At 45.7% G+C, this 19,786-nt stretch overlaps 1 protein-coding gene across 1 annotated transcript in view; it reads right to left on the bottom strand.

Moving 5' to 3' along the window:
• Positions 1–19,786, bottom strand: part of TUB (TUB bipartite transcription factor) — a 233,025-nt gene that overhangs the window by 20,600 nt on the left and 192,639 nt on the right. Inside the window, 4 exon segments of the mRNA XM_073603970.1 lie at positions 1,008–1,120; positions 2,512–2,703; positions 3,247–3,383; positions 15,213–15,377. Of these exon segments, the coding sequence (XP_073460071.1) occupies positions 1,008–1,120; positions 2,512–2,703; positions 3,247–3,383; positions 15,213–15,377 (607 nt within the window).

Genomic DNA, 19,786 nt, shown 5'->3' with positions numbered 1-19,786 from the left:
CCTAAAATAGAATAAAATTATAACAAAGTATCCTATTAGTCTAAAAACATTATCTTAGTCCTAAAATAGAACAAAATTATAACAAAGTATCAACTTAGTCTAAAAACATTATCTTAGTCCTAAAATATCCCATAATTATAACAAAGTTTCATCTTAGTCTAAAAATATTATCTTAGTCCTAAAATATCCCATAATTATAACAAAGTATCATCTTAGTCTAAACACAGGTCTAAAGCCAAAACTTTGTTTCTTGTTTGGTTTTGGATTCAATGAGGAACGGATTCGTCCCCTCTCACATTTTCTTTGTCATCTGAGTCCCGTTGAGGGGGAAGTGGAAGGAAATCCTATTTTGTCACCAGAAAAAAGTGTCCCCATTGGTCACTAGGACAAATAGAGAGGGTGAATCTTCCCAGCGGGAAGCAATAAAAAGCAGACAGGGGTTTCAACCCTTTCCTACTCCATCCAAAACAAAAGAAAAGTTTTGGCTGTGGATTCACTTTAAAGAAAAGCTTCCCCCCAGTTTATTACTGAATGGAGTACAAGCAAAGCACACATTCCAGCAACGAATATCAACCAGCAAACTTCTACAGAAAGTTCACTCGATCTGAGTCCTATATAAATCGATTGTAGCCTGATTCAGCAGGCCTTTCATAGTGCTACAGGGAATGGCTATAACCATGTCACATGATTCCGTTCTGTGCAACCTCCCTCTCTTGGTTCGGTGTGTGGGCGGGGTTGCAGTGATCTCAGAGAGAAGGCGGAACTGGAACCAGAGAACTATACAGTGAAAAATCCTGGGACCCAAGGGGACTTGGCAGGTGTGGCGGACAGGGATAGAATGTACAGGTAGGTTATCATCAGATGATGTGAATTCCGGGTGTTGTTCCCTGATCAGTACTGATCAATACTGAACTGACGGGCCACTCAGAGATAACTCTGTTTTGGGTGGAGATAGGTCCCAATAGGTCCCAAAACATTCATTTGACTTATCCCTCCTGTATTATTACCGCAGTTTGCCGATGAAGCTCTCTCCTCCCCGGGAGAGGTCGGTCGGATCGATGGAGATGAGGTAATTGGAGGTTTTGCTCTTCTTCCTTTTCCTCCCAGCCAATAGAAATACCTAAAAAATAAAAATATATTTGTGACACTAAAACCCCCTTCTGGACCATTAGAAAGCAAAAAAGAGACAATAAAAAAAATGTGAATAAATGTTGTCCTAAACTGGAACACTAACCCTCCTCTGGAGTATTCCACATAACACCCGGAGTCACAAACCCCCATAACCAATGGATGGGGTAAAATGCGTCGGGCGTGTGGCCTGGACAGAGTCTCGGCTGAGGCTGCTTTACTATAGTGACTATTGGCCTTCTTCATATTGCACATTAATATGTGGCAGAACACTACGAACATATAGAGGGCCCTTCACTCTGTATTTGCATTTTTTCTTTATGTACATTTGATGATTACTTGCACTCAATTGTTTTGAGTAATTAATTTTTATTTATTTATGTATTACTGTTTTATTTATTTATTTATTTTCACCAAAAGAATACAAAGAACAGATCCTGGATAGCTAAAAGGATCTTCTGTAACTTCAGGGGCCATTAACCACTGGGGGGGGGTAAGACTCACGCCCTAAGAATCCCCAACACCCCAACACAGGACTGCGGCTACATTTACACAGCAATTTCTGGCTTTTTGGTGCACACAAAGTGGATTCCAATTCTTTTTAGCTTTGGAATACATTTATATGAACGTTTTTGTGCCTAGGGGTTCAGCTTGACCATTGATTTTTCCCATTGACTCCATTTTGCCATTAACATTTCCCATTAAGTCGATTTTCCCATCGACTTTTCCAATTGGCTTTTCCCATTGATTCCATTTTCCCATTAGCTCTTCTCCATGACTTTTCCCATTGATTCCATTTTCCCATTGGCTTCTCCCATTGACTTTTCCCATTGGCTTTTCCTGATGATTTCATTTCCCATTGACTTTTTTATTGACTTTTCTTCTTGCCTTATCCCATTGGCTTTTTGCCATTGACTTCTCCCATTGACTCAATTTCCCCATTGGCTTCTCCCATTGACTTTTCCCATTGGCTTTTCCCATTGACTCCATTTCCCATTGACTTTTATATTGGCTTTTCCCAATTACTCAATTTTCCCATTGGCTTTTCCCATTCACTCCATTTGCCCATTGGTTTTTGCCATTTACTACATTTTCCTGTTGACTTTTGTAATTGACTCAATTTACCTTTCCTATTAGCTTTACCAATTGATTCCATGTTCCTATTGGCTTTTCCCATTGAATCCATTTTCCCATTGACTTTTCCCATTGACTTAATTTTCCCATTGACATTTCTCATTTACTTAATTTACCAATTGACTTTTCCCATTGACTCAACTTTCCCATTGACTTTTCCTATTGGCTCTACTTCACCTAATGGTGAAAGAGTTCCAATTTTTACCCAAAAAAGCAGTTCCTTTCCCCCAGCCTTTCGATGTCACAGACCTTTTTGCCGTCTTCCCTCTCCAGATGGAGGTAATAGGTGGGGTACATGCCCCGGTCCATGCCCTTCTTATCCCGGGTGATCCTGCACTTAATGGTGACTCCCTGAGGGGCCGGCCGCATCGAGAACTCCTCCAGGTCCTCCACATCAATGGACGGTTCGTTGGTCTGTGGGCTTGGTGCCGCGGCACTCTCCTGAGGGGAACAAAAACGTCACTAACCAACCAAACAGAGTCATTTCTTACAGAAACCCATAGAGAGAGAAATACATGATATGCCATTGCTGACCTCCCAATGAAAAATGTGTCCTCTGGCATTGCTGAACAAGTATCTCTGTGGTGATGTCAAAGTGAAGTCAGAACTCCCGTATCAGTTTTGGGTGGATTTAGTTCTAATTAAGCTATTTAAAGTATTCCTAAAACTAAATTTTTTTTTCTGTTCTGGATAGAGTGATGAAGGGTTAGAATGTCTCTTTTTGTCCTGGTGGTGACCACTGTGTTCAGGATGAGGAGTACAAAGTTTAGAGTTGTCACCAGAACAGGAAGGGACTCACTTCCTGTTTTTTTTTTTCTAATGAAGGGAAATCTCCCCATTGAAGCACAGATGGCTCTTCTAACCCTTCCCTACTCCATCCGAAATGAAGAAAGTTTTGGCCTCAGGTGCACTTTAACACCGGAGTCATTCCCTGTCAGGTTTGCCCACAATGCTCTTTGGTCCCAGTCCCGGAGCCAATCAGACTGAAGCTGCTCCTCACCTTGTGGACTTTTTGCTGGTGGCGGAGCCGGGCCGGGTGTTGCTGTTCAGTTGGGAGGAACTTGAGCTGTCTTCATCTTCCTCGTCTCCTTCTTCATCGAAGTTCATGCTGCTCGATATACCTGGGGGGACACCAGACAGTAATTGGGGGGGGGGGGCTCATACACGTGCCATTTACAAGCAAATTCGGTTTTAATCTGAACTCCATGCAAACAGATGAATATATATAAGACAGCTGCCAAAGAATTTCTGTCCATCCAGTTCTGAGATTTACACAGCTCTGTCGTGCAGCACAGCCCTGTCTGGCAGGGCAGGAGACCTTCCACTGCTGCAGTTCAGCAACACTTGCAGGTCTTGCCCCTCCCCCAGCTTGTTATTGGACCATGAAAGAAAAGCAGCAGCCGGATGAGCTCATCTCTCTGTTACTTTGCACTCTCCTCCTGCCAGCATGCTCCTTTTAGGCTCTATGCATATTGCTTTTGAGCGTTTCTGCAGTGCTTTTTGCTGTGCTTTACACGTTTTTACAGTGATTTTGCCGCTGACGGCTGAATGTAAAAAAAAAAAAAAATTGCCGGCTTAAAAAAAAAAATTGTGAAAAAAACAGTGTGGGGTCACCCCCCAGGTCAATACCAGGCCCTTGGGTCTAATATGGATTCGGAGGGGATCCCCCCCACGCCAAAATCTTTTTTAAAAAATGGCGTGGGGTCCCCCCAAAATCCATGCCAGACCCTTATCCAAGCATAAGGAAAAGGAGGAAAAGGGAAGGGACGAGCGAGCGCCACCCTCCCCCCCTCCTGAACCATACCAGACCGCATGCCCTCAACATGGAGGGGGGTTGTATGCTTTGATGGGGACAAGGACCTCTTCCCGAAAACCCTAGCCGGTGGTTGCTGGCGTCTGTGGTCGGGGGGCTTATCGGAATCCAGAAGCCCCCTTTAACAGGGGAGCCCCCAGATCCCGACCTCCCCCCATGTGAATGAGTATGGGGTACATCGTGCCACTACCCATTCACCAAAAAAATGTAGTGTAGTGTGAAAATCGTGGCAAAATAGTGGCAAAATCATGGTAAAAACGCGGTACTTGCGTTTTGGATGCGGGTCTATTGAAGTCTATTACATGCATTGTGTCCCCGACCCTTTCCAAAAACGCAAAGGCACAAAAATGCATTGATGTGAACGTGCTCCATAGGAACCCATGTTAAAAGAATTCCCAATGCATCAAAAAACGCATTAGTGTGAATCGAGCCTTACTGCAGCACACCTGATTGTCTCCCTGTGCTGCTTCTCCCTTCCCCCAGTCTGAGCTCTGCTGTACAAGGAATGCTGATCAAAAGATATTGGTGTGCACTTACACTGTTGAAATATATACTCTATATAGTCCATGTGCCATTTTTTGGTATGTTGGCATTCACATTCATTTTGATTGGACTGCTTTAACGCAATGCACATTGACACACAGCATAACGCACGTCACGCACATGTGCATTATTGCAGTGTCTAAATGGGTCCTTAACCTGCTGCAAAGTGGCTTTAATGCCCACACGCCGCACATATGTGCCACTGGGTGGCCGATACTTCTGTGCTAGGAGCGTGCTCACTGTGCGCTCCCAGCACCGAGACCGGCTGTTAAAGACAGATCCTGATCCTCGCTAACGTATGGTAGCCAGTGGGACCGGCTTCTGATCATGTGACCACTGTGACAGCCAATCACAATGGGTCACATGATTAGCGATCCTCCCTGCCCCCCCAGCCGTAAAGACCCTATGATAGTGATGCCAGGGCTGGATGGAAGGGGTTAATCTGTGATGAATTGTATCCAGATTGATCACAAATTGCTACATTGTCTGGCCACCTTTAGGCCCCATTCAAATCTTCATGTTCCCGGATCGTGTGTTCCCGGGAATTATTTCCTAACGACATTCCAAACTCTACTTGGAAACACGCGTTTCGTCACGCATAGCAAAAAACGCATGAGGTTCACTGCTACTTTGGTGTATTTGTAGCGCATAGAGCAGCCCATTCAAGTGAATAGGCTAGACATGTGCGGTTCGTTTCGTTCCGAATTGAAATTCGGACGAGTTTTCCGGAAATTCTGAAGTATCCGAATTTCCAAATTACAATAGAACTGCATTTAAACGAACCCAAAACAATGAAAAATAAAACTGGATGAAATTCGAATTTGAAAACTTTTCGCCTTTGAATACTTTTCTAATTCGAAAAATGTTCGAATTCGAATAGTTTTTCAATTTCCAAAGAGAATATAATATAATAGAATCAAAAATAAAGAAATAGAATTGAAAAAAAAACATTTAATAGAAAAGAATATAATATAATAGAGTAAAACAGAACACAATAGAATAGAAAATAAAAGAACAGAATAGTCTAGAATATAATAGAAACAAATAGAATAGAATAACATAGAAAGAATATAACCATCTTCTGAAATTCCAGTTTCAAATAGAATAAATTTGAATTTGAATGCATAATAAAAGAATAGAATAGGAAAAAAAAGAATAGAATAGAGTATATTAGAATAGAAAAGAAAAGAATTTAAAAAAATCAATAGAACAGAATAGAATAGAAAGAATATAACCATTTACCAAAATTCAAATAGAATCAATTCAAAATTGAATAAAATAAAAAAGAATAGATTAGAATAGAATAGAAAATAACAGAATAGTATAGAGAAAAACAGCAGGCTAGAATAGAATAAAATAGAAAGAATATAACCATATTCCGAAATTCAAATTTCGAATAGAATAAATTTGAATTTGAATAGAAAAGAATAGAATAGAATAGAAAATATTAGAATAGTAAATTGAATAGAATAGAACAAATAGAAAAATAATATAATTTAAAAAAATAATAGAATAGAACAGAAAGAATTTAACCATTTCCTAAAATTCTAATAGAATCAATTTAAATTTGAATTGATTAGAAAAGAATAGAGTAAAATAGGAAGATGGTTATATTCATTCTATTCTGTTGTTTTTTTCTATACTATTGTGTTATTTTCTTTTCTATTCTACCCTATTCTTTTCTATTCTATTTAAATTTGAATTGATTCTATTTGAATTTTGGAAATATTATTTCTTTTCTATTCTATTGTTTTTTCTTTATTATTTCATTCTTTTCTAGTCTATTCGAAATTTCAGAATATGTTTCTAATCTTTCTATTTAATTGTATTATTTTTTTATTCTATACTATTCCATTTTATTCTGTTCTTTTATTTTCTATCCTATTTTGTTCTGTTTTAATCTTTTATATTCTATTCTTTTATTTTCTGTTATATTCTTTTCTATTCTATTTTTTCTATTCTATTCCTTTATTTTCTATTCTATTTTACTCTCTTTGGAAATTCGAAAACTATTTGAAATTGATTTGAAAACTTTTAGAATCGATTTGAATAAACAAAACGAATTCCGAAAATGAATTAAAACGGATTAAAACTAATCGAAACTAAATGAAACTAAACAATTTTTTCCGTTCTGCATATGTCTAGAATAGGCTGCCCTATGCTCTAGCATGGACAATGCGTCATGTGGTGTAGGTGTGAATAGGGCCCTATTGAGGAGCTGGGACGGGTGGTGAGGAGACGGGTGGTGAGGAGGCGGGTGGTGAGGAGGCAGTTGGTGAGGAGGTGGGTGGTGAGGAGGTGGGTGGTGAGGAGACGGGTGGTGAGGAGACGGGTGGTGAGGAGACGGGTGGTGAGGAGACGGGTGGTGAGGAGATGGGTGGTGAGGAGGCCGGTGGTGAGATGGGTGGTGAGAAGGCGGGTGGTGAGGAGGCGGGTGGTGAGGAGGCGGGTGGTGAGGAGCCGGGTGGTGAGGAGGTGGGTGGTGAGGAGACGGGTGGTGAGGAGGTGGGTGGTGAGGAGCCGGGTGGTGAGGAGGTGGGTGGTGAGGAGACGGGTGGTGAGGAGGTGGGTGGTGAGGAGACGGGTTGTGAGGAGGCGGTCTATGACACAAGAACAATTTCCCATCATGCCACAGGACAGGCGCTGTGTCCAGTCCTCCCAGGGGTGGAGAGGAGGGATCAGGTTTTGAAGATCGGCTTTAGGACTTCTATGAGAATTGAGTAAATGGGTCACATACACATTATGACCCGGATACTGTTGACCCAACACACTCTTTCTGGGTGGGCATGCCCAAACCACACCCACTTTACAAATTTGTCCTGCCTTTAAAGAAACAGGGACCACCCATCATGTCCAGTTTAGCAGTTGATCCTGCTTAGACCTCACCTTGAAAGGTCCTCCCACTCATCCCCGCAATGAATGCCCTTTTGAGTTGTGCATATGTAGAAAATCACATAAGGTTGAGGCTGTGATCCAAAGACACGGCCCTGGACACAGGACTGACAGGACCGAGGGCCAAGATGTAGGACTGTCCCAGAAAATCCAGGACAGTTGGCATGAATGGTCTTGGCATTTAGTTATATCTCTGTGTATCCGTATGACTTGGATCTGATGAAGGGAATTGATCTCCCACAAGCTGGTGTAAAAAATGCCAATAAAAAAAAGTATCATAAAACTAAACTAAGTTGTTACAAAATTGTCTTAGATCCCGGTAACCCCGCCCACTGTTTGCATGTTGTCTGCACCCAGCACCCAGCAAAGAGACAGCCCCTGTCCAGCTAAGAGACAGTTCCAGACCAGCAAAGAGACAGTTCCAGACCAGCAAAGAGACAGTTCCAGACCAGCAAAGAGACAGTTCCAGACCAGCAAAGAGACAGTTCCAGACCAGCAAAGAGACAGTTCCAGACCAGCAAAGAGACAGTTCCAGACCAGCAAAGAGACAGTCCCAGACCAGCAAAGAGACAGTCCCAGACCAGCAAAGAGACAGCCTCAGACCAGCAAAGGGACAGCCTCAGACCAGCAAAGAGACATCCCCAGACCAGCAAAGAGACAGCCTCAGACCAGCAAAGGGACAGCCTCAGACCAGCAAAGAGACAGTCCCAGACCAGCAAAGAGACAGTCCCAGACCAGCAAAGAGACATCCCCAGACCAGCAAAGAGACATCCCCAGACCAGCAAAGAGACAGCCTCAGACCAGCAAAGGGACAGCCTCAGACCAGCAAAGAGACAGTCCCAGACCAGCAAAGAGACATCCCCAGACCAGCAAAGAGACATCCCCAGACCAGCAAAGAGACAGCCTCAGACCAGCAAACAAACAGTCCCAATCCACCCCCCTTCCCCATCACTACAGAACGGGACTTTAACAGTAACACACACTGGATCAGTTCAGTGCAATCACCTTCCTCCCTGGCCGCCGCTGTCCCTCAAGTACAGCAATATCTCCAGTGGCTGGCCTGGGAGGTGTCTGTCCCCTGCAGGTACTTCTCTCCTGCCTTCTTCTGCATGTTTGCTGGTGCCGGCCCTGCTTCAGGCACCGCGGGAGGTGAGCGGCGGCCGCGGTCTGTGTTAGCCCTGTCCAAACCACGGTTACCGCTTATCTCCTGTTGTGTGGCTTGGTCATCAACAGGTCACTCTTCTGGGACAGGCAGCCCGGAGGCCCCGGCCCACCGGGCAAATGCCCAGTGTGCCCTATGGCCAGTCCGGGCCTGATTGGCAGGACAGAGGGTCAAGATGTGGGACTGTCCCAGCAAATCCAGGACAGTTGGCAGGACAGTAAGCATTTGCATTTTATTATATCTTTGTGTATCAGTTTTGCTTGGACCTAATGAAGGGATTGGATCTCCTGAAGGCCAGTACAGGAAAATGCCGATACAAAAGTACCACAAAACGAGTTGTTACATTGTACCATAAGAGACAACCTTGCAGCTGGCGCAAAGAAGGTGAAGAGTGATTGTATGACCAGCAACACGCCTTTACTCACTGGTCACATGGTTGTCTCTCATCGTACAATGTAACAACTCAGTATAGCTGTGTGATACTTTTGTATCATGTGACCAGTGAGTGAAGGCCGCACTACCTGCACAATCTCTGTGCCACTATGGATAGGAGCACAGCGTGGTCAGGGCAGAAATGTCAATGTCAGTTTTCTCAGATTAGTGAGCTGTCTTCATTTCCTTCTGCTGACCCATTCCCTGTAATTGTAATAGGTCAAAGAGACGCCCAATAAAAAAAGGACTCGTTTACACTTGCTGCAAAATGTGGCATTGGACACGCTTTCTTAAAACACTCCGAATGGCAATCAAAGCGCCTGTCACTAAATAAAATGGTCACCTTACAGTCCTGATCACACGTTGTGTTCGCTTCGCTTCAAGAATGATCCCCCATGTCGCTTTCTTGGTGGTTTAAAGCATCTCCAAAGCCTCCATAGAAGTCTATAACATCGCTCGCTTACAGCACCTGAAGTTTTTGAGAGGCTTTTATTCAGCTTTAGCCTCACTTTGTTTTGGAGGTATTGCAGGTATGAGATATCCCAGGATGCACTGGGAAACCAACAAGGGAACCAGAAAGGTGTCATCAGCAGCCACTTCCGGTTCATGTGTATATATTCTGGGAATGTCTGGTGCAGATGTCACATCTGGTGTGAAGCGTGGATAAGGAGAAAGGTGAGTGAGATCCGGACCAGAGCAGAGCAGCTAGCAGGCTGGCACATGTGGTGTACAACATGGGAACGCTATAGCGGAAGATGAGCGGAGAGAGAGGACTGAGCAGCAAAGGGAAAGAGAAACTAGCAATGCCACATGTGGTTCGCAGCATGGGAGCAATATAGCGGGAGGTGAGCGGGGATCAGAAAGAGAAGAGGATCAGCAAACCAGAGGATCAACAGATCTGGGGGTTACTACTGAGTGGGGGATCAGCAGAGCCGGGGGTTACTCCTGAGTGGGGGATCAGCAGAGCTGGGGATTTCAACTGAGCGTGGGATCAGCAGAGCTGGGGGTTACTACTGAGTGGGGGGATCAGCAGAGCCGGGGGTTACTCCTGAGTGGGGGATCAGCAGATCTGGGGATTTCAACTGAGCGTGGGATCAGCAGAGCTGGGAGTTACTACTGAGTGGGGATCAGCAGAGCTGGGGGTTACTACTGAGTGGGGGGATCAGCAGAGCTGGGGATTTCAACTGTGTGACAGACTCACCCGGGACAGAGGCTTTTGGAGGGGAATGAATGCTAGCCTCTTGCCTACCGATTATGGGCCCTGGCATTTGGGGGAACGGTGCGCTTTGGGAGCTGCATGCCTAGGGACCCTTGAGGTGGTCTTACTTTGGATTCAGGCCCTTGTCACCCAGGACACACAGACTCTGGGAACCCTGTGTATGCCATGTTGGAAATGGTGACTGGGAGGGTATGTCTTGAATTGCTTAAAATGGGACAGTAATATTTATCTACAATATCTCCCAGGATATATGTAAAGACTATTCTTGTTTTTTTTTATTCTGAACTCCACATGTTAGTTGAGAGAGCTGATCACATTGGCCTCTAGAACTGGGTAGGAGTCGGACAGTCTACTCATACTATAGTTTGTTGCCTACTAGGCTGAGGAGGGGGGGAGATCACTGTTTGTATTGTTAATTGTAGTTAGCTCCTGCTATTGTGTTTATACTACTGTGTGAAGCTCGGTGACCACAAGTCTACCCCAAAGGTCATGTCTCTGAGTCATCTAGTCTGGGTAAATGATTTAGTAAACTAGCTCATGTTAATTAGGTTACAGTTGTATTGTTAGAGTAATATGGGCAGGAGGGGGGAACCTCCTCTTTAACGTTATATAAAGACTTGCAATTTTGGTTCTAATAAATGAGTCCATGTTAGCAGCTAAGCAAGTCTCGTCTTGTTTTGTGATTGTGAGCAGTTGGAATATCTGATATCTAGATTCAGACTGGAGGAAGCGGAATATGACGGAAGCACTCAAGCGGAGTGTGGGACGTTCCGTCACATTGGTGGCAGCAGCGGGATGCTTCCTGCAGTCTGAAACATCCAAACTTCCACCTGGATCCAAGGTCTGGATAGCAGGAGAGGAGAGGAGAGGTACAGATACCAGCCGCCATGGAAAAGGAATTCAGAAGAAGGTTGCAGAGAGATGCAGATACAGCACAGAGGACCAGTATCAGAGCAGGTCATGTTGGGATGGTTTGATTCTATTCGCTGCGAACTCTGGAAGGAAGCGCTAGCCCGTGAGCAGCGACACCAGGGAAAAGTTCTCCCCTCCATCCAGGAAAGGTACTGGTCGCAGTATGGATTGCGGGTCCTGTTTTTGGGAGAAAAAACGCACAGGGAGCAGACAGCTGAATTAAGCAGGCTGGTCTGGGCAGAGATGTGGCTGGATGAGAGCTACAGAGCCCTCCAGTGGCATGTATCCCAAGCATGTCCTTAGATAGCGGATGACAGCCCAACGGAAGACTTTGGCTATGGCGGCCTGGGACTGTTGTATGTGAAGCTGACAGGGGACCCTAACTTTGGCAGTGATTTGGAGTGGCGGTTGGACGAAATCATGGATTACAGAGAACGGCTACTGAATGTCTCGGAAGTGCATTGGGCACTGGAAGATATAGAGTTTCTGGCCGTTCAGGAATGGGAGCTGCAGATCGCCTACAGACGGCTGCTAGACTCTGCTCAGCGCCAGGGCTGGGCTCCCTTTGCCTGGGACTATCGAGAAATACCAGTTGACAACTCTGAAATCCTGGCTGAAGAGTCGGCAATGTGGCAGAGTAACAGTGTGCTTTGCCAACCTGCCCCCGCAGCTATGGACGCGGAGGTCTTATGGCGGATGCAGCAAGTGCTGACTGACCTTGATGATCCTGTTTCTGCATTGGATGATTTTGGATGGAGGAATGTGCCTGTCCAGCAGCATGCCAGAGAATCGGCAGTGGAAAATCTGGAGACTGCCATCCCCAAAGCTGAAGTGCTACAACAGGGCAGAGCTCTGCTAACCTCTGCCCAGCACCGATAGCATCTTCTGAATTCCACTGACAGAAGATGGTGAACCTCTATCCCCAGACACCAGTTGCAGAGACAGGGAATTTGATAGACATTTCTGCTGAAGAAGAACAACCTGATGAGCCTCCAGCAGAAGAGCTGGTATCAGAGCCAAACTTCACTGTCCTCTGCCCAGCACCAACAGCAGTATCTGTGGAGTTACAAGGAACTTCCCCAACTGAAGCGCTGGTCATCGGACAGAGAGTCCAAGACCTCTGCCCCACACCTGTGGCAGTTTTGGAAGCACAGGGTGAGATGGTGGCAATCACTTCCCAGCAGCAGATACAGGGGGAGAAGGGAGAGGAGGTGTTTGTCGTCCCTCCCCAACAGTTGGTGAGGGTGGAGGAAGCGGTCTTTCCTCCCCAGCAAAAATCCGTGCACCTGGGAGACAGTACCAGAGACATGTCGTCCCAGCAGCCAGATGAGGGTATGGAACAGGAAGCAGCCGGCTCACCTCCCCAATGGCAGCTACACAGTTTAGGAGTGGAGGAATCCAGCCTCCTGCCCCAACGGTTAGCCAGAGCAGAGGATGTGGAGTCCCCAGGAGAAGTGCTGGCAACAGGGCAGAGTGCTACCAACCTCTGCCCAGCAACTGGGCAGATCCAGGGAGCCGGGGCAGTCGGCCCCTCTCTCCAGCGACAAGCTGATGTAGTGAAGTTGCTACTCCCAGCTGAATTGCTGGCAACAGGGCAGAGCACCGCTGGCTTGTGCCTAGCACCTACAGTTTCTTCTCAGCTTCAGGGAACTGGGGCAGTGGGCCCCTCTGCCCAACAACCGGCCAAGCCATGGAATGGTAAACACTACCCAGCTGAAGCGCTGACAGCCGGACTGAGAGTAAATTACCTCTACCCCACACCTACTCGTGTCAACTATTCCTTGCAGCCAAGAATGGAGACCATGCGGACAGACTATGTGAGTTCACTCTGCCTGACTAATGCATGTCCAGACCAGGGGGAGGTCTGGGACCTTGTTAGTCAACCTTTGATGGGGGAGAAATGTGACAGACTCACCGGGGACAGAGGCTTTTGGAGGGGACTGAATGCTAGCCTCTTGCCTACCGATTATGGACCCTGGCATTTGGGGGAATGGTGCGCTTTGGGAGCTGCATGCCTAGGGACCCTTGAGGTGGTCTTACTTTGGATTCGGGCCCTTGTCCCCCAGGACACACAGACTCTGGGAACCCTGTGTATGCCATATTGGAAATGGTGACTGGGAGGGTATGTCTTGGATGGCTTAAAATGGGACAGTAATATTTATCCACAATATCTCCCAGGATATATGTAGACTATTCTTGGTTTGTTTGATTCTGAACTCCACATGTTAGTTGAGAGAGCTGATCACATTGGCCTCTAGAACTGGGTAGGAGTCAGACAGTCTACTCCTACTATAGTTTGTTGCCTACTAGGCTGAGGAGGGGGGAGATCACTGTTTGTATTGTTAATTGTAATTAGCTCCTGCTATTGTGTTTATACTACTGTGCGAAGCTCGGTGACGTCTGCCCCAAAGGTCATGTCTCTGAGTCACCTAGTCTGGGTAAATGATTTAGTAAACTAGCTCATGTTAATTAGGCTAATTAGGTTACAGTTGTATTGTTAGAGTTATATGGGCAGGAGGGGGAACCTCCTCTTTAATGGTATATAAAGACTTGTAATTTTGGTTCTAATAAATGAGTCCATGTTAGCAGCTAAGCAAGTCTTGTCTTGTTTTGTGCTTGTGAGGACGGAAGCACTCACGCGGAGTGAGGGACGTTCCGTCACAAACTGAGTGGGGGATCAGCAGAGCTGGGGGTTACTACTGAGTGGGGGATCAGCAGAGCTGGTGGTTACTATTGACTGGGGGATCAGCAGAGCCGGGGGGTAATAATGAGTAGGTGATCAGCAGAGCTGGGGGTTTTAACTGAGTGGGGGATCAGCAGAGCTGGGGTTACTACTGAGAGGGAGATCAGCAGAGCTGGGGGTAATAATGAGTGGGGTAATAATGAGTGGGTGATTAGCAGAGCTGGGGGTTTCAACTGAGTGGGGGATCAGCAGAGCTGGGGGTTACTACTGAGTGGGGGGATCAGCAGAGCTGGAAGTTTCTACTAAGCGGGGGGGATCAGCAGAGCTGAAGGTTACTACTGAGCAAGGGATCAGCAGAGTTGGGGGTTACTACTAAGCGGGGGATCAGCAGAGCTGGGGGTTACTACTGAGTTGGAAATTAGCAGAGTTGGGGGGTTACTACTAAGCGGGGGATCAACAGAGCTGGGGGTTACTACTTAGTTGGAAATCAGCAGAGCTGGGGGTTTTAACTGAGCGGGGGATCAGCAGAGCTGGGGTTACTACTGAGAGGGAGATCAGCAGAGCTGGGGGTAATAATGAGTGGGTGATCAGCAGAGCTGGGGGTTTCAACTGAGTGGGGGATCAGCAGAGCTAGGGGTTACTACTTAGTTGGAAATCAGCAGAGTTGGAGGTTACTACTGACCGGGGGATCAACAGAGCTGGGAGTTACTACTAAGCAGGGGATCAGCAGGGCTGGGGTTTCCTCATGATCGGGGGATCAACAGAGCAGGGGGTTACTAACGAGCCTGGGATCAGTAAAGCTGGGGATAATACTGAATGGGGCATCAGCAGAGCTGGGGATACTACTGAGCAGGGGATCTGCTGAACAAAAGATCTAATAAGTTGGGGATCTGCTGAACGAGGGTACCAATTCTGAACAGGAGTACTAAGGAGCTGGAGATCTGCTGAGTGGGGGTATTACTGAGCTGGGGTTCTACTAGCCCCCTTTAAAAAAAAATGAAAATTAACACACACAGGGCATTTGCCATTAAAGCTTCAAAAAAGCATCACCGAAGCACCACTGAATCATCACTGAAGCATCAAAAACACATCAAAAAAGCATGTTGAAGCGGTGGGTGATTTAATGCGTGATAAAGTCGAAGCAAATGTAAATGAGCCCTAAGAGTCCAAAGTCTCTATTATTCAACTGTTTACAACAACGCGTTTTGGAGCCCCACAATCCCCCTTCATCAGGGCCGGGTGAAATGGCAGCATTCTCTCTTAAGACAACATTAAATCCCTTTTATTGGCTCACCTTTCTTTTGCATGGTCGCCCTCAGGTCCTGCTTGCTTTGCGATTGTCCACCGGTCGCGGTCTCCTTCTCTTCCTCCTCCTGAGGGGACTGTCCCACCGTCAGGATCTGTACATGGCTCCCCGTGTCCTGGGCTTCGTCCTGGAAAGCAGCCGGACCGTCTATTCCTGTAGAGAAGGATAAAAGGTCAGCTCAATGTATTGTCTTTGTTGTGTGTCTGGGAGATCATTCACCGACCAACCATGAGCACCAATCAATGGCGGGAACACCATGGAAAGTTCTGGTCCGTCATGTCTCCTCTACACATTGTGTGCCGGATCAAAGATCCAAGACGAGGGAGTGACTTCACTACAAATCCTTAACACAAGGAGAAGGATCTTTATTTTTATTCAGACTTTTTAAATCTCATTGGACGAGAGTGAAAAGAACCGGGATCTTTTTTTGAAAATAAGGATCCTTATCCCTGTGTCTTGGCTTTAGGAACGGAGTCAGATTTATGCAACTCACCCTTAAAAAACTTTGATCCACCTGACGAGTCTGCAGAAAGGAGATATAAAGGAGCAGACTCTTTGTAGATCTCTTTGTACACTTCTGCTGGGGGGGAAAGGCGGACACTGTGGCTCCTTCTGAAAATACTATTTGCCTGGCTGTCTCTGGGCTCATTACAAAAACTTCCCATTTACTATCACTAGAAGGCATCAGCACGCATCACGAGAGGGCAAGGCATAAACTTAGGATGAAGAAGGGATGGGCGAGGAATGAGGGAGGGGTGGGTGAGGGATGAGGAAAGAAATGGGTGAGGGATGAGGAAAGAAATGGGCAAGGAATGAGGGAGGGGTGGGTGAGGGATGAGGAAAGGATGGGTGAGGGATGAGCAAAGAAATAGGTGAAGAATAAGGAAAGAAATGGGTTAGGAATGAGTGAGGGTTGGGCGAGGGATGAGGAAAGAAATGGGCGAGGGATGAGGAAAAGATGGATGAGGGATGAGGAAAAGATGGATGAGGGATGAGGAAAGAAATGGGCGAAGAATGAGGAAAGAAATGGGTGAGGGATGAGGAAAGGATGGGTGGTGGATGAGAAAAGAAATGGGCGAGGGATGAGGAAAGGATGGGCGAGGGATGAGGAAAGAATGGGTGAGAGATGAGGAAACAAATGGGTGAGGGATGAGGAAAGGATGGGTGAGGGATTAGGAAAGGATGGGTGAGGGATGAGGAAAGGATGAGTGAGGGATGAGGAAAGAAATGGGTGAGGGATGAGGAAAGAAATGGGCGAGGGATGAGAAAAGGATGGGTGAGGGATGAGGAAAGGATGGGTGAGGGATGAGGAAAGGATGGGTGAGGGATGAGGAAAGAAATGGGTGAGGGATGAGGAAAGAAATGGGTGAGGGATGAGGAAAGAAATGGGCGAGGGATGAGGAAAGAATGGGTGAGAGATGAGGAAACAAATGGGTGAGGGATGAGGAAAGGATGGGTGAGGGATGAGGAAAGGATGGGTGAGGGATGAGGAAAGGATGGGTGAGGGATGAGGAAAGAAATGGGTGAGGGATGAGGAAAGAAATGGGCGAGGGATGAGGAAAGGATGGGTGAGGGATGAGGAAAGAAATGGGTGAGGGATGAGGAAAGAAATGGGCGAGGGATGAGGAAAGAATGGGTGAGAGATGAGGAAACAAATGGGTGAGGGGTGAGGAAAGGATGGGTGAGGGATGAGGAAAGGATGGGTGAGGGATGAGGAAAGGATGGGTGAGGGATGAGGAAAGAAATGGGTGAGGGATGAGGAAAGAAATGGGCGAGGGATGAGGAAAGGATGGGTGGTGGATGAGGAAACAAATGGGCGAGGGATAAGGAAATGATGGGCGAGGGATGAGGAAAGAATGGGTGAGGGATGAGGAAACAAATGGGTGAGGGATGAGGAAAGGATAGATGAGGGATGAGGAAAGGATGGGTGAGAGATGAGGAAAGGATGGGTGAGGGATGAGGAAAGAAATAGGTGAGGGATGAGGAAAGAAATGGGCGAGGGATAAGGAAAGGATGGGTGAGGGATGAAGAAAGGATGGGTGGTGGATGAGGAAAGAATGGGTGAGGGATAAGGAAAGAAATGGGCGAGGGATGAGGAAAAGATGAGTAGGGTATGAGGGAGGGGAGGGAAAGAGATGAAGAAAGAAGGAATGGGTGAAGGATAAGGAAAGGATGGGTAAGGGATAAGTAAGGTATGAGGAAGGGATGAAGATGGGAATGGAGAGAGATGAAGAAAGAAATGTGTGAGGGATGAGGAAAGGATGAGTAAGGCAAGAGGGAAGGGCTGTGCAGGGGATGAAGAAGGGATGAGAGAAGAATGAGGGAGAAATGGAGGAGGGATGAGGAAAGGATGAGGGAGGGATGAGGAAAGGATGAGGGAGGGATGAGGAAGGGATGAGGAAGGGATGAACAGGAGATGAAGAAGGGATGGGAGAGGGATGAAGAAAAAAATGGTTGAAAGATAAGTAAAGGATGGGTGAGGGATGAGTAACGTACAAGGGAGGGATGAGCTGGAGATGAAGAAGGCGATGGCGGCTGCTGTTCTTTTTTGGAGGAGGGGGCAGTAAACATCTGCACCCCCCATGGGTCAGTCGGTCGGTCGGTCCAATTGCACACCCCCATGGTGCATTAGGATTTGTCTGCGACACAATTTTAATTGTTGTTTAAGAACCATAATGGGGATATCTCATTGTTTCCTGAGAGTTTTAGCTGCTTTCTTTTATCTCTTAGAAAATCTAATGGTGACATCTCCCAGCCCTCCCTCACCCTGGGGTGTTCTCACTTCTCCTGCTGCATTCTACAAAATTCAACATATTTTAAAAGTCCATGCAGGGGATTGGGGACCCCTCATACTGATGAACGTGGACCCAGAAACTCAGAGCAGACATATACGGTATTTCACAAAAGTAAGTACACCCCTCAGTGACATTTGTGTAAATCTTTTCTTCTCTCTTTTCATGTGACAACACTGAAGAAATGACACTTGTCTACAATGTAAAGTAGTGAGTGTACAGCTTGTATAACAGTGTAAATTTTCTGTCCCCTCAAAATAACTCACTTTTTTAAATAACCTACTTTTGTGAGATACTGTAAGTAACTGGCAAACTCTCCAGCATCTAGCAATCACTGACATATGATTTCTGGATGGAATGACCCTTTAAGCCTTATATATATATATATATATATATATATATATATATATATATATCCAGTGACTTGATATAATTTGACTCTTCCATAGAGGGGTGAAGACAATGTTCTTCCTTTCAGTTGCACTCCAACACATGATCAATAGTTTCAGTTAAAAAAATAATTAAAAAAAAGGGGGCATAACGTGCAACAATAAATGGCGCAGTGGGCGGTCACATGGACATGCAGCGACACCGTGCGGTCTAACACAGACGGATATCATATCACAGCATGCAAAGCACCACACAGTGTACAGAGGCCTCGCTGAGGTGTATATTCTATATGGAACGCACATCAGATACACAGACGGCTCACAGAAGACACAGAATTATCCCGCCAGGTCACCCTTAGCAGAGGAGATGGCGCTGGATGCAAGTCACATGACCGACCCGCCATCCTTTGTGCGCACTTTGATTTTATACGATATCACAAGAGTTTCAGTTTTATGGTCACTGCAATCTCCTCGCTCATATCTCTTATATCTCTCATGTGTCTTAGTCATCATTTTTCCGCTGCGCAGATCCTAAAATACCGAATATTTACAACAAGGAGGAAACGTTTCTAGAGGGTTCATTCAGGATGAGATTCTATCCAACCGAAATCATAAAATCCTGTTCTAAGCAAACAAAGGGCAACTATAAAAACAAAAAAGACAAAAAATGTAACGACAAAATAACAACAATGTATAGAATTAATTTCTAATTTGTACCTTCATTAAATGTAACTATATTGCTACACTTAGAGGCGCCCTCTCTTCTCTTTTATACTCTGGAGCTCCTGCTGGATTTTGCTTCTAATCCCCTTGTGGAGGATTCCATTTGTAGATGATCATTTTATGGTTACACAACCGATCACATTGCTATAATCTTTTTATATGGACTATAAACTGAAGGATTTATGAATAAATGGTTGTGGAACGAATCATCTGAGTTCCCATTATTTCTTATGGGGAAATTTGCTTTGATATACAAGTGCTTTGGATTACAAGCATGTTTCTGCATTATGCTCACAATCCAAGGCTTTACTGTTTGTCCAAAATTCATCAAGGGTGGGAAAGGCTCGTCACATTTATCTGCTAGTTTTTTTTCCAAGTAGACCCCTTAGTTCTGCAGTGTTTATGATTATTAAGCCCTCTATCCAGGCTTATGGCATTATCCCGCCCTGATAAGGGGGGTGTAGTCCCCTTGATCCATGTTTGCCTTCTCTTCTTTCTCCAAATTTAAATTGCTAGAAGACACCACAAGTTTCCCATATTTACATTAATGATGGGCAGCATAGTAGCTTAGTAGTTAGCACTTATCCCTTGCAGCACCGGGGTCATCACATCAGATCCCGGCAAGGACACTATCCGCATGGAGTTTGCATGTTCTTCT

The sequence above is a fragment of the Aquarana catesbeiana genome, linkage group LG11 (assembly GCF_042186555.1).
Source record: "Aquarana catesbeiana isolate 2022-GZ linkage group LG11, ASM4218655v1, whole genome shotgun sequence".
Taxonomy (NCBI): domain Eukaryota; kingdom Metazoa; phylum Chordata; class Amphibia; order Anura; family Ranidae; genus Aquarana; species Aquarana catesbeiana.
Note: the sequence above shows the minus strand (reverse complement) of the source record. Positions and strands in the feature narration are given on the sequence as shown.